Below are 15,857 nucleotides of genomic sequence, written 5' to 3'. Positions count from 1 at the left end.
GCCAAATACAAAGAATATGTTAATTAATCTGACAAAGAAAATAACAAAGGAAACAACAAAACATGAAAAAGAATAAGGGAGAAAGGGGAGAAAAAAGGACACTAGAAATGAATTATTTCCCTAAATTAAGTACTTTTTAACAGTGAGAGGAGGAAAGAGATTCACCAAGAATACGGATGTCTACCTAAAGCAAAATTGTCAAGTTGTGACAGTGAAAGAAAGAATAAAAAGACAGTCATGGACAATCATATCCTTCCAAGGAGAATGACGGGAAAGAAAGAAAGAAAGGTTCAATCACAAAGTTCTCCCAATTGAACATAGGATAAAAACACAAAATCATCCAAGAAAATTTAGATGCTTAGCTAGTGCCAACTAGAATATTCAGAAGATAGGGGCAGTGAGTGGTTCAGTAGTTGACTTTTAATAATAATAATTATTATTATGTCTAGATTTGCCTATGATTAATGATTAGTACAAAATAGGTACCAAGTAGAAAATACAGTATGTGCAATATTGGATTGAACAATTTCTCTATCTCTTCTCACTTTTTCTTAACTTCAATATCCACATGGATCTGTCTCTTCTTTGGGGGAGGAGGAGGAGGCAGTTCCTGCTTAGATTTTTTTGTAGTTGCTTGTTCTCTTACACGAACAGTCTCCAAAAGGTCCTTCTGAGGAATCTGAGACATCCCCAGCTTTGCTACAGCCTGAGTCACCTGAAATAAAAGCCATCCAAAATTTCAATTTTTGTAACCGCTTCACTGAGATATAATTCACATGCTATAAAATTCTTTCTTTGAAATATATAACTTAATGGTTATTAGTACATTTATACTGTTGTATAATCATCCTCACACTCTGTCTCCAGAACATTTTATCACCCCAAAAAGCAATCTCATACCCATAAACCATCACTCCCCATTCCCCACTCCCACCAGTGGCAACCACGCATTTACTTTCTGTCTCTGTGGATTTTTTCCCTTGTGGACATTTCCTATGAATGGAATCATAGTGCATATAATCTTGCGATTGGCTTCTTATACTTAGCATAGTGTTTTCAAGATTCATCTATGTTGTAGCATGTGTCAATACTTCATTCTTTTGTATTATCAGATAATATTGTATGCATACACCACATTTTGTTTATCCATTCATCTGTGTATGGATATTTGAGTTGTTCCACTTTTTGGCTATTATAAATAATGCTGCTAAGAATATCTGTCTACAAACCAATGTTTTATGTTTGACTAATTCATTAAAATATTTTTAAGATTAATAAGATTACTTAAGATTGAAGATGTTAAGATTATTGGCTAAGTGTAATCAGTTACTATGAATTAAATTACAGGATATTAAGACAATCTATTAAAACTTACTTTAGAAAACTGAAGGTGATTTTCATGTGTCAATTTTTCATCAGGTATAAGGAACCAACTTCTTAGTTTGTCTACTACTCTTTTATTTCATACAAATTAAAACTAACCTGAACATTTAAACTTTAAATGTTTACTTCGTGGCACAACATATGATCCAAATCAAAAAGTACCTGGTTGGAGGAATCTTCTAGTCTCTGAACCAAAGAATCCCATCTTTGAGTCAGTTCCTCTGAGTCACTGTTGATCTTCTTAGATGCCTCGGAATTATCAAGTAATTGTCCCACATCCTGGCCAATCTCACTCAGCTGATCTAATGTTTGACGCTTCATTTCCATGTCTTCCTTCAAAATCTAGTATTTCAGATATTTATTAGATGACTCTTTTTAACAGGACTTTATCTTTCCTTCCCCAGCCAAGAATTTTAAACATGTATATTTTATAGTAAAATGTACATGCTTTGCAGTTCACTATGCTAAAAGGTAAGACTCGTGGTTCCAGATTGTTACAGGGCAGCAGTCTAATGCTAGGTAATGAGCTGTAATCTGCATTCACTAAATTGTATTAACCATTAGCTATAAAACATTAAGGGATCATAGGCTTACAACACATATGCTGACAACCCCAACACTTACAGCCAGACGTCGAACACTGACACTTAGTTCCTTTTGGTCTTTGAAGTTGCTTGTCTGGACTTTATTTAAAGCCTCTTCTTTTTCGGTTAACCAAGCTTTCAACAAGCACTACAAGTAATAACAAAAGTTGAACTTTATCTGCAGAATCATTTGGTAATTCAATTAAATCATGCATCCAAATTTCTAACTTTTATTTTATTAGAGGCTTCACCCTTACCTGGGGATAAGAAGGCCTTCAAACACCTAAGTCTGAGGGACAAATGACCCAGAAAGATACCTTTCTTTAAAATATTTTCCTTCTCAGATTTGTAACAGAACAATCTGACATTAGCCTCATACCCAGGGAATGAAACCTAATTTTCAAGGAGATAGGTGGAGGGAAAAGGGAAAATCCAACTACATAAGTCTCCAAAGGAATTACATTTTAACTTTCTAGAGGCAGAAGAAAGCTCAGAGATTGTCTTGTCCCAGCACCTCATTTTAGAAAGGAAGGAAAGAGAAGTCAAGTTACATGTCCCAGATCACTTGGCTAGTTAATGGCAGAGCTGGGTCCAGGGTCCACACTCCAAAACCAATGGTCTTTCCATGGCATCATGTAGGAAATCCACACTAGCATTGAAGGTTCAACAGCAGTTATGATTAAAGGAGGGAGTCTGAAGATCGCCCAAAGCCCATATAAAGATTTTTAAACTTCATTGGCCAACAATGCATGTCTTCTAAGCAGAGGATATTCAATCATGTAGAGAGATAATCCTGAAGAAGGGATGGAAAACAACTGTAGCTACACTGTGATAATTTTTCCCAAAATGTAGCATTTAGGGCAGAAACCCTTTTCTATTTAGTAGGGAGGAAAAAAACTTGGTTCTGTATTTGCAATGGAATCAATTCTTTCTCAGTGATATTATTTATCAATTAAATATTTAACAACTATTCCTTGCCTCTATATTTCACCCCCCAATGGATATTGTCCTCAATCTAGTGAGGCTGGTAAGATATGCACATGAATAATGATGCCACAAGACAGAACATGTAGATACTACACACACACACAAAAGGTGTAGTTAAAATGTCAGATCATTGTAGAACATGATGAAAGGTCAGTTTAAAACCTAAAGTGATACAAGTGACTGAAATACTAGTACTCTATTTTTAAACTATTTTTTATCATCAAATTAAAATTATTTCCAAATTTGCAATTAGTTTACTGGATAGAAGAGTAACACAATGGTTTTCTATAGCAATCAATGTCCTCTACTGCAATTATTACTATTACTATTATTTTTATTTTTTGAGACAGAGTCTCACTCTGTCACCCAGACTGGAGTGCAGTGGTGCCATCTCAGATCACTACAACCTCTGCCTCCTAGGTTCAAGCGATTCTCCTGCCTCCATAGCCTCCCGAGTGGCTGGGATTACAGGTGCCCACCACAGGCCTGGCTAATTTTTTGTATTTTTAGTAGAGACGGGTTTCACCATGTTGGTCTGACCTCAAGTGATCCGCGCGCCTCGGCCTCCCAAAGTGCTGGGATTACAAGCGTGATCCACTGTGCCCAGCCTTTCTCCTGTCATTACTGAAGTAAAATTTTAACTATTCTATGAGACTTTTTGGCCTAAATACAAGGTTCACAATAAACGTAAATATTTATAAAGTGAAATGTAAATATTTGTAAAGCGAAATGTAAACATTTCAGAAATCAGAATCAGGTCCCTTTTGTGATTCCTAAGAAGAAAAATATGACCACAGATTGAGGGAGGGGGAAGTAGTCATTAACAATTTATATTTGGACAAATTCTGCAACCTACTTTTTAAGATGTACTATCTGCCACCATATATAGTAAGCCACAAAACATCATACACTTGAGTTTTTTCCCCTGAAGAGAATATAGTTGCTTCTTATAGATGGAAATAAAATGCATTTAAAAGAATAAAAATGGACACTGAGAGATGTGGGAATAGAGTATTTGCTTTTTTTTTTTGAGAGAGAGTCTCACTCTTGTCTCCCAGGCTAGAGTGCAATGGCACTATCTCGGCTCACTGCAACGTCCACCTCCTGGGTTCCAGCAATTCTCCTGCCTCAGCTTCCTGAGCAGCTGGGATTACAGGTACCCACCACCACGACTGGCTTATTTTTATATTTTTAGTGGAGACAGGGTTTCACTATGTTGGCCGGGCTAGTCTCGAACTCTTGACTTCAAGTGATCCACCCGCCTCAGCCTCCCAAAGTGCTGGGATTACAGGCGTGAGTCACCCTGCCTGGCCAGTATCTACTTATTTTTTAAAACCACAATTGCTTGGCATTTGGGGAGAAAAGTTTTGTATTTTGTTTCAATGGTTGCTTTTCTGGAAAGACAGAGAATGGGCAAAGAGCCACCACTCCTATTGAAAAATTAAGGTGGCAGCTTTTGTACAACAGGTTCATTCGCTGTGATGACAGTGAAAAAAATATGCAATTAACCCAGTGTTAAATCAAAGGTGTTGCTAAATAATATTTTCTCATTAATTTCAATACTTGTTAAAAATCAAGAAAAAATCTAGGGAATTAAAGTTCACAATATGTTGAGTGGATTCATTACTCATTATTTACTGAGCACAAACTATATGCTAGGCATTGTGTTGATACAAATTCAAATACATCACCCAACACAAATCTACTAATAACTATAATGTCAAATAAATCATGAAAATAGCATATCTAAGTACTAACATTCCAAGTAATTGAAAACAGGTCAAATTAATGGAGCCAAATGACATAATCTCTGTGAATAAGCTTCATGATCAGTTATAAACTGGATAGAAATTTGATCTTTAAAATAATTATTTATATATTTTCCTTTCAAAGAAAAGTAAACAAGGCAAATTTATTCTAATGTCACAATAAAAGATGGGTTACTTTTCACCATTTATTTTGCCCCTTATGGAAAACAGTTTCATACCTGTTCTTCCAATAATTCCTGCCACAATATATTGATTTCTTGTAACCTATTCCAGCGTTCTTCAGTCCAACGGCATACTGCTGTCCAGCGCTCACCAAGTTTCTAGAAAAAGGAGAAACCACCCTTTGTCGACACAGCCTTAAGAGAGAGTTACCACAATCCTTGAAGAAATTCACGATTTCCATTGTTCTTTATTATAGCATAACAACTTATAAAAAGTATTTTTATAAAAATTGCTTTAAAATAATACAGACTAGGCCTAGAAATGTATGAATCAGAAAAACTAATTTCCATAGAATTGAACAAATGATTTTACATAGCTAGAAACTAACATAACTAGAACTCTATCCTCTGAATCTTTGACTCCAAACCTGCTCTTTCTATTTCATTGTGGTTTTTATGAGAATATGACATTTTTACATATTATTAAAAAATAAAACAAACATATATACTTTTTGTGCTTCAAATTTTTCAAATTTTTAGCTAAAAAAACCAGCATGTCTGTTATATTCCTTAACTCTCTTTTACATGCCAAGAAAATTTTTATCTGTAGTACCAAAATTATGAAAAATGTTTAACTTATAAAAACTGTTTTGAATAAGAGAATTTTTACAAGACTATAAAAAAATCAAATGATTTGTTCTGTTTACATTATGTGATCCATAAAAAAATTCCCCATAAGTTACATAAACTAGCAACAGAATCTTACTAGTATCAGCAATACTAAATAAATTTTATTAATTATAAAAAATCACTCTTCATGATTATTTTCTCCCAAAATCATTTTATTACAATTTTATAAATAATGGTCAACAAATGTTAAAATTTATTTTTGTACTATATACATGTGAACAAGAATTATTTAATTCATACTATACTATTTTGATACTTAATATGAGAATAAGCTTTTCATAGTACAAAGGGGGAGAAAACTTAAGAGCCAGAAGATAGATTTCCAGTCTCAGTATGATAACTCATTGTCTATTTAAATCTCAGGAGGACTACTTAACCTCTCTGAATCTCAGATTCCTTACTGCTAAATAGTCAAGGCATGAATACTTAGCTCTCAGGTTATAATAACTAACTACTGCATATAAGTCTTAGTACCACTGGCTGACCAAATATTACAAAAGCAAAAGGACCTCACGTGATGAAATTACAGTTTGGATTTCCTCACTTAATGAGGCACCATATTTAAATAAATTGGCAACGTCTTACCAGAAAATCCAAGTATTGTTCAAATGAAATACCAATAAATTTATTTGTTAAAGACTTGTAAAGATCCGCTATTGCCTTTGTGCAAAAAGAAGCAATTATGGGAGGTTTCCAAAACTGTTGTTGAAATTCACATATTAATCTACCAAAAACACTGAGATATTGAATCCTACTAGGTGAAATTCTCAAACTTTACTATGCACATAATTTTTCTCACATTGCAAATTCACTGCATCCCTCCCTCACCTAGATTTAGGTAGTGGGTAGAGCCTAGGAATCTACATTTTAACAAGCTCCTCAAGTGCTTCTGAGAAGAAGTCAGTGGATCACTGAATAAGATCAGTTCCTGTGTGATATGGTTTGCCTGTGTCTCCATCCAAATCTCATCTTGCATTATAACTACCACAATTCCCACACTTTCTGAGAGGAACTTGGTGGGAGGTAATTGAAGCATGGGGGCAGGTCTTTCCTGTACTGTTCTCATTATAGTGAATAAGTCTCATGAGATCTGATGGTTTTATAAAAGGGAGTTTCCCTGCACAAGCTCTCTCTCTTTGCCTGCCACCATGCATGTAAGACATGACTTGCTCCTCCTTCCCTTCTGCCATGATTGTGAGGCCTCCCCAGCGATGTGGAACTGTAAGTCCATTAAACCTCTTTTTCTTCCCAGTCTCAGGTATGTCTTTATCAGCAGCATGAAAATGGACTAATATAGTAAATTGGTACCAGTAGAGTGGGGTGCTGTTGAAAAGATACCCCAAAATGTAGAAGTGACTTTGGAACTGAGTAACAGGTAGAGGTTGGAAACATTTGGAGAGCTCAGAAGAAGTCAGAAAAATGTGGGAAAATTTAGGGTACCTGTGGAAGAAATTTCTAAGCAGCAAAGCATTCAGGAGATGACTTGGGTGCTGTTAAAGGCATTCAGTTTTATAAAGGAAACAGATCATAAAAGTTTGAGAAATTTGCAACCTGACAATGCAATAGAAAAGAAAATCTCATTTTCTGAGGAGAAATTCAAGCTGGCTGCAGAAATTTACATAAGTAACAAAGAGGCAAAAGTCAATCACCAAGACAATGGGGAAAACATCTCCAGGCATGTCAGAGGTCTTCACATCAGCCCCTCCCATCACAAGCCCAGAGGCCTGCGAGGAAAAAATGGTTTTGTGGGTTGGGCTCAGGGTCCCCATGCCTTGTGCGTAGGTACTTGGTGCCCTGCATCCCAGCTGCTCCAGCCATGACTAAAAGGGGCAAAGGTACAGCTCGGGCCATGGCTTCAGAAGGTGCAAGCCACAAGCCTTGGCAGCTTCCATGTGGTGTTGAGCCTGCAGGTACACAGAGGTCAAGAATTGAGGTTTGGGAACATCCACCTAGATTTCAGAGGATGTATGGAAACACCTGGATGTCCAGGCGGAGGTTTGCTGCAGGGGTGGGGCTCTCATGGAGAACCTCTGCTAGGGCAGTGCAGAAGGGAAATGTGGCCCAAACAGAGTCCCTACTGGGGCACCACCTAGTGGAGCGGTGAGAAGAAGGCCACTGTCCTCCAGACCCCAGGGTGGTAGATCCACTGACAGCTTGCACCGTGCACCTGGAAAAGCCACAGACACACAACACTGGCCCATGAAAGCAACCAGGAGGGGGCTATTTCCTGCAAAGCCACAGGGGCAGTGCTGCCCAAGACCATGGGAACCTACCTCTTGCATAAGCGTGACCTGGATGTGAAACATGAAATCAAAGGAGATCATTTTGGAACTTTAAGATTTCACTGCCCCACCAGATTTCATACTTGAATGGGGACTGTAGCCCTTTTGTTTTGGCCAATTTCTCCCATTTGGAACAGATGTATTTACTCTTTGCCTGTACCCCCATTGTATCTAGGAAGTAACTAACTTGCTTTTGACTTTGCAGGCTCATAGGCAGAAGGGACTTGCCTTGTCTGAGATAAGACTTTGGACTGCGGACTTTTGAGTTGATGCTGAAATAAGTTAAGACTTTGGGGGTGGTGTTGGGAAAGCACGATTGGTTGTGAAATGTGAGGACATAAGATTTGGGAGTGGCCAGGGGCGCAATGACATGGTTTGCTTGTGTCCCCATCCAAGTCTCATCTTGAACTGTAACTCCCACAATTCCTACATTTCAAGTGAGGAACCCAGTGGGAGGTAATTGATTCATGGGGGCAGGTCTTTCTCTTGCTGTTCTTGTGATAGTGAGTAAGTCTCATGAGATCTGATGGTTTTAAAAAAGGGAGTTTCCCTGCACAAGCTCTCTCTCTTTGCCTGCCACCATCTATGTAAAATGTGACTTGCTCCTCCTTCCCTTCCACCATGATTGTGAGGTCTCCCCAGCCTCATGGAACTGTAAGTCCCTTAAACCTTTTTTTCTTCCCAGTCTCAGGTATGTCTTTATCAGTAGTGTGAAAACAGACTAATACACTGTGCTTCCAAATCTTGTCATTATGCACAAGGAAGCTGGGGACTGCAACCAACCCCACTCATTCACCCCAAGAGCTGAAGTAAAGGAATCGATACTTGGGTACTCCTGTAGCCCACACACTGTAGAACCCCAACTGGGAAGTACAATCAAAGGTAGGTTTTTCTATCCTTCTGGATAAAGAATGAGAAAGGACATGAAGAACAAGGGCAATATGTAATTGGGTCTCAGACCACAGGTCCCTCAGGATTATCCAACTTTACAGCACCCTTACCTGTAACTGGTCTTCTAGGATAGCTGTAGCACTCTCACCACTGTTTTCATCAACAATGACCACCATGTGAGTTAGTGAATTTACTTTCACCTGTTCAGCCTCAAGATCACTTTGCAAACTCTAGAGAAAAAAATTAAGATAAACCATTATTTCTACTTTCCCATTTACCTATTTAAAATGCACTCAGTTGTCAATAGTAATTAAGGACAGTTAATGAGGCATCATATTTAAATTTCCAATCATTACCCTAGGTGTTCTACTAATGAAACTAATCCTACTATACATCCTTATATTCCATTATCAACAAAGGCAGTTTGAGGATGCAGTGTTATAACAGACTGCAAATGGAGATATCACCACTTTTATTCGAGTTCTGGCCCTCCCTCAGAATTTATAGCATAAAGGAGTTGAGTGCCCATACTAGGAATTAATACAAAAATGTAGAAGTGGTAAAGCAAAAAAGTCCAGCGCTTAAATAAACCAAGTCAGAGATCATTTTATCTAGTGTAGGACAGTATAAAGAGATAAGTAGAATGCTACATGATAGTCAAAAGTTACTCTGATTAGCTACCCAGTAAAGCAGTTAAGGAACTATGGACACCTTAGATTCTCTCACCTTTTCCATGGGAAGAGCATAGTCAATTGGATACATGTGTACAGAAAATGTATAGGCTGGGCGTGGTGGCTCACACCTGTAATCCCAGCACTTTGGGAACCCAAGGAAGGCAGATCACTTGAGTTCAGGAGTTCAAGACCAGCCTGGCCAACATGGTGAAACCCCAACTTTACCAAAAATACAAAAAATTAGCTGGGCATGGTGGCACACGCCTATAGTCCCAGCTACTTGGGAGGCTGAGGTGGGAGAATTCCTTGAACCCAGGAGGCAGAGGTTGCAGTGAGCTGAGATTTTCCCACTGCACTCCAGCCTGGGTGACAGAGCGAGACTCCATCTCAAAAAAAAAAAAAAAAAAAGAAAAGAAAGAAAATTTATTTAAACACTATCAATAACGTTCTCAAATGCTTCTCAGAGTTGTGTTTAATGTATCCCTAAAGTTTTACATATCAGTTACCTCAATGTTTCACTGATCAATAAAAGTCTTCAATTTACAGAGAGCATATTTTATTCTATCTTTCCTTATCTTGACTATGAAAAGTTTATCTCCTAAACTTGTGACCAAATTAAATTGCCCACCCAATTTTGGTTCCTAACTTTAAAGCCTGCCGCTTTCCTGGATCAGAGACGAAGAATTTGCTCTTCACCCACACACCACGTGAACGACAACATGCTTGGGTTCTCAGCCACTTACAGGGTCAAAAGAACCCTTCTCCAGTTGTACGAAAGCTACGTACTTTCATAAGAAAACTGCATATCACATATAAAATTTTACCCTGCCCTTTTATCCCTGGCTCAGAAAAGTCTCATCCCCATCAATTCCACCCTGTGAGCTGCTAAATGAAGAGAACCCTGAAGAAGTGTCCCAACTTCATGTTAATGATAGACGTCATCAGCCTTTGAGATGCTAAGTGCTGCTCTTTCATATTTGATAAGGTATAAAAGAAATATGAGACAGATTTACTTTATGTTCTTCTAGCAGCTTTTGTAGAGATTTTACATCATCGTCCAGGGGGCAAGTTTCCATCTTCTGAATGCGCTCCTCTGTGAGTGTTAACCAGGCAGAGAGCTGCTGCAGTTGCTTCTTCTGCAGTTCCATCAGCACGTCGTGCAGCCTGTCCGTGGGGAGCACAGCATTATTCCTATAAGCCTTTTCCCTTTGCAAAGTCAAATATACATTCTGGGCACCGGAGATACAGGGCAAGGGAAGACACCTTATCTAAACATTCAAGGTAGCATTTAGTCTTTAAATATAGAAGCCAGGAAAGTAAACTTTTATTTTTTCCTAAATGGAGTTCCTTAAATGCAGACAAAGAATGCAAATAGCAGCACCCTGTATTCATATCAGAATCATTGTTTCTTCAATCAGGAATTCCTGCTTATTAAATAGGCGGAAGCGGCAATGAATGCAGTTTGCTCCTTAAGACACAATACATGAAGTAAAATAAACCATGAGAAAGCTTTAAAATAAAAGTCACAAAATGGAAAAATAGATCAATGCTACATAGTCCTGTCTTCACACCAAGTTAATGTTTAGCTGATTTTAATATTGCAAATAAGTAACTGCCCATATGAAATGCCTTTTCCTTTTTTTGGAAACAGTCTCACTTTGTTACCCAGGCTGGAGTGCAGTGGCTGAATCTCAGCTCGCTGCAATCTCCATCTCCTGAGTTCAAGCGATCCTCATACCTCAACCTCCCAAATAGCTAGGATTACAGGCGTGGGCCACCATGCCCAGCTAATTTTTGTATTTTTAGTAGAGACGGAGTTTCGCCATGTGGCCCAGGCTGGTCTCAAACTCCTGGCCTCAAGTGATCCACCCGCATCGGCCTCCCAAGTGCTGGGATTACAGGCACAAGCCACCACGCCTGTCCTCTTTTCCCTTTTTGTTAAGTTCTGTATTCCAACTTTTACCTTTTGGTATGGCTAACATATCAAAGGGGAAACAAAGATCATGCAGAATTCCAGCAATATTTCCCATAGAGTCTTACTTTTCCAAGGCAAGTTCTGTAATCATCTTGCTTTCACAGACATGCAGACATCTACTAGAGCTCAACTGCGCAAAGCAGCCTGTGGAATTAAGTGCATTTCTTGGCTTTCCACTCACCGGGACTGTCTGTCCATACTCTCCACCCTAAGAGCCTCCCATCTAGCATTCAGCAGGGTCATCTGTTCCTGAATCTCAAATTCCTCTTCGTCTGACAGAGTTCCTTGTGTTATCAGTTGGTTGCCTGCCTGCAGGACGCTGCCCACACTGCTCTGGTGTGCAGTCAGTTCCATCATAAAAGCCTAGAAAGGGACATTGTTATAATTTGTGAGCTACTCAGTGCAAAAAAAAAAAAGAAAGAAAGAAAGAAAGAAAGAAAGAAAGAAAGAAAGAAAGAAAGAAAGAAAGAAAGAAAACTGAACAAATTACTAATGCCTAACCTAAATGCCAGTGATGCAGAAAAAGGTAGCCTAGTAGAGCGCAAATAAAATAGACATTGACCCCATTTTTTAAGCTCTGAAAATAGGAATAAACACCTGCCATAAGTTAAAAGAGAAATAGCTCAAAGCAAGCAATGTTGCATCTGATACTACCAGCTATTTTAAAGTAAATGCTGACTATGCTACTCATCGATCATGAACATGGAATTCTAAATAAATATAATAAATAAAAGGCCAAGTGTGGTGGCTCACACCTATAATACCAGCACTTTGGGAGGCTGAGGCAGGTGGATCACCTAGGCCAGGAGTTCAAGACCAGCCTGGACAACATGGTGAAACCCCGTCTCTAACCAAAAATACAAAAAATTAGCCAGGTGTGGTGGCACATGTTTGTGGTCTCAGTTACTTGGAAGGCTGAGGCACGAGAATCGCTTGAAGCCAGGAGGTAGAAGTTGCAGTGAGCCAAGATCGCGCCACTGCACTCCAGCCTGGGTGACAGAGTAAGACTCTGTTAAAAAAAAATTATATATATATATAATATATATTATATATATATAAAAAATAAAATATCATACTCACCCAAGAGGAACTGTTTAAAAGATATTACCACTTATATTATTTTCTATCCAAAACAATAAATAATATCTGTCAATTAACATACCGATACAAAAGAAAAATTTAACGAAAAGAAATCTCCATATAGTGAAATTCACTATGCTGCAATATAGTATGTCCTCAAAGGGGCAGGAAACTTTTATGATATAAAAAAATACAGGAACCCTGGGTATGACATTTGTTTAATCATGCAATTAAAAAGAATAATCATTTCCTAGGGAACACTCAAATCTTAAAGATTTGGTGTATTGGTTCACTCCTTTGCTTTTGAAATATAACAATGCACTTCAGAACTGAGCAGTACTATGCAATGATTTTCATCAGTGGCTCTCCAAAACACACAAGGAGACTAAAATCTAAAATCTAATTCTGAAGCACAGTTTAATCACCCATACCAATTTTGTAACAAAGCACTATTTAAATATCACTGTTCCTGAAATAAACCATTGACCTTTCCAAAGAACAGAATTCGGCAGATAACAAATAGGAGAGTAGAGTCCCTGATTAAGGCTCAGGTCCCATAGGGGACACACCCTGCTAAGAAACTACAGATATTTACTTCATGGGTTGCAAACTGGTCTTTGACTTCTTCAACATCATCAGAAATATCATCCTGCTCCTGGAAAGTGTCCTCGGCAGAAAGCAACCAGGTCAGCACCTCCTCCAGTGCTATCTGATAGCTGTCCAGATCCATGTCAACCTCAGTGACAGTGCTGGGGGTTTCAGCTCGGGGACTCTCATGCTCCTCCTCGGGTGCTGTACTCTGTAAAAACGATGCCAAGAAAAACCCACACTTATCATGAAATCAAGAGGTGTTCAGCAAACTCACAGTGTATGGCGAACCCAAAGTAGACACCACTCTGTCTTAGGCACTAATCCAATTCTCAGGAGCCAAATGGGCACTGCCATGAATGAGTCAGAAGCATGCAGTAACTGCGCTAGGGTAGCAAAGAGTATAAAAGCAGCATGCACTCATGAATTCTGTACTCAAGGAGATTCTAATATAGTTAGGGACAGAGAACCCACATGAATCACTTCTGAACAGAAATTGAAAAACAGCTATTAGAAAAGTAAATGCCATGGTCCCAACAAGGCATGATATTTGAGTTCAACAAAGGCTAAAACAGTCAAGAAAGTTTCGTAGAGGAATTGGAACGTGTTAAGACTTTCCTGTAATTTAAAGAAAAAGAAAGGTGAGAATTCTGCTTTGACCCTTAGGTAAATTGCTCTTGCTGAACTGCATTTTAGCATTGCATTTTAGACACTAAAAGACAGCCACACAGGCTGTTGTACTGATTGTATTTTTCTTAGGCAGTTGCCCTCTGGTTTATCTGATGGCCTTTTAGGGCTCATGGAATAAATTTCTTTCAACCTCTTTCTAAATAACTGAGTATTTCCATACATACTTTAAGAGCTTATAACCAAATTGACTCTCCCTAGTTCTTTTGTTCCCTTTCAGAGCAAGACTTCTTTAAGACTTGCCTACATTCTGTCTCTACTTTATCAACTCTCATGCATAATTTTTGAGTAGAATATTTCAAACGTACAGAAATGTATAGAGAACAATACAAAAAATGCTCAAGTATTTAACAGCTACGGTTTGGTAACATTCCCTTTAACTTCAACTTGCTATTTGCCCCATGACTCAACTGAAAAGGCTTTTACCAATGTCATCAATAACCTTCCCATTGCCAAACGGACCTTTCTAGCATCATCTTCAGGGTAACCATATAATTAACCAACAAACTAGAGTATTTTTGATGATAACTGCTCGAACAACAAATCTAAACCAGATTTGTAAGCCCAGAGAGCTGGCCACCCATGTTCCTTGCTTCAGCCCTCAGTAGCACTCCTCAAGGCTGAGCAACTTCAGCTTTCAGAAGCTTCTTTCCCTGCTTCTGTGACACTGCCCTGGTTTCCTCCTGGTTCAACAGCAGCTGCTGACTCATAAGTAATGAATCTCCTCAAAATTAAGTTCTAGGCTCTTTTTTCTCCCCTCTATATACTCTGTCTGAGTAATCTAATCTACTCCTATTGGATTTAAAGATCCATCTAGAACCACCTAGGAGTCTGGATTCCAAACTCTCATATCCCCACTTTTTCACATCTCCACTTCAGCGCCTCCTAGCATATTAAACCATGTCCATATTCAAACCCTTCACTTTCTTCCAAAGCTTGTTCCTCCTCAGGCTTCTCCATCTCAGTAGATGGCTCCTCCCTGCAACTAGGTACTCCAGCTACCAACCTGGGAGCCAGCCCCGGCTTCTCTCTCCTTCATCTTCCACATGTACTACGTAAGTTAATTTTGACCTTCCTTCAAAACTTATCTCAAATCCATCCAGACCTTTCCATTTCCACGACCACCTACATCCATCTTCTGAACTGGAATACCTGCTAACAAGTGTCTTTACTTTCCTGTTTTCCCCCACCAAACACTCTCACCTTCACAATCCACAGTCCATTTCTCACACAGCAGCCAGAATGATCTTTCAAAAATGTAATCCCATCATAAGATGTAGTACCTGCTGAAAACCTTTCACTGGCTTTCCCAGTGCTCTTAAGATACAATTTAAAATTCTTAACACAGCTTACAAAAATACTGTGATAGTAAGAAACCAAGACAGAGTGACAGAGTGACAGAGAGAGAGAGACAGAGAGTTGTATTTTGATAGATTAATCAGAAAAGACTTCTCTGAAAAGGCTCCATTTAAACTGAGGAAAAATGTGCAGCCTGCCATATAATGGTGGGTGGAGAAGCATTTAACAGAGGGGAACCTGCACGAACAAGAATCTTGGGGGACAAGTGGAAAAAGTCCACTCTAACTGCAGAGCAGAGTAGCAGAGGTAGGCCACATCTTGTAAACTATGGGAGAAAATGAAGTCTTTAATGAGTATGAAGGCTGGAATAAAATGAAAACACACACAAAAGACATTTTGGAGGAAGACTTGAAGAATCCAGGAAACTGAATATGTGAGTTAAGAAATGAACCAATCAGCACAGAGTGGAAACAGTGGATAATTAAAAGACAGATGGTGCCAAAGACAGAGAAAGAGAAATGAGTTAAGTTATGGACCAAAAATCCTAAAACTGTAGAGCTAAAATAACCCCTGGAGATCATTTAGCTCCAAACCTCTATACTATAATGAGAATATCTAAGAACAAGGAAAGTTAGTGACCAGCCAAAGGTCACTGAGATAGGCACCAGCATCCATGAGGTTGAGAAGGAAGGCACTATCTAAACACAAATGTTCAGACAGTATTAATTCAAACACATAAGAAAACTTTCAACTCATGGATATTTAAAGAGAAATGCAGCAATTATTCACTGACCACCAGCGTATGTT

The 15,857-nt window shown here is 38.7% G+C and overlaps 1 protein-coding gene across 3 annotated transcripts in view; it reads right to left on the bottom strand.

The window, feature by feature from the left end:
- UTRN (utrophin) overlaps positions 1 to 15,857 on the bottom strand; it is a 516,343-nt gene that overhangs the window by 411,402 nt on the left and 89,084 nt on the right. For all 3 annotated transcript variants that reach the window (XM_055266343.2, XM_055266390.2, XM_055266360.2), the window contains exons 9-16: positions 13,072 to 13,275; positions 11,578 to 11,759; positions 10,435 to 10,585; positions 8,858 to 8,977; positions 4,942 to 5,043; positions 2,008 to 2,115; positions 1,546 to 1,725; positions 546 to 715 (exon numbers count right to left, since the gene is read on the bottom strand). In XM_055266343.2, the coding sequence (XP_055122318.1) occupies positions 546 to 715; positions 1,546 to 1,725; positions 2,008 to 2,115; positions 4,942 to 5,043; positions 8,858 to 8,977; positions 10,435 to 10,585; positions 11,578 to 11,759; positions 13,072 to 13,275 (1,217 nt within the window). The remainder of the gene's footprint in view (positions 1 to 545; positions 716 to 1,545; positions 1,726 to 2,007; positions 2,116 to 4,941; positions 5,044 to 8,857; positions 8,978 to 10,434; positions 10,586 to 11,577; positions 11,760 to 13,071; positions 13,276 to 15,857) is intronic.

The sequence above is a fragment of the Symphalangus syndactylus genome, chromosome 2 (assembly GCF_028878055.3).
Source record: "Symphalangus syndactylus isolate Jambi chromosome 2, NHGRI_mSymSyn1-v2.1_pri, whole genome shotgun sequence".
Classification (NCBI taxonomy): Eukaryota; Metazoa; Chordata; class Mammalia; order Primates; family Hylobatidae; genus Symphalangus; species Symphalangus syndactylus.
Note: the sequence above shows the minus strand (reverse complement) of the source record. Positions and strands in the feature narration are given on the sequence as shown.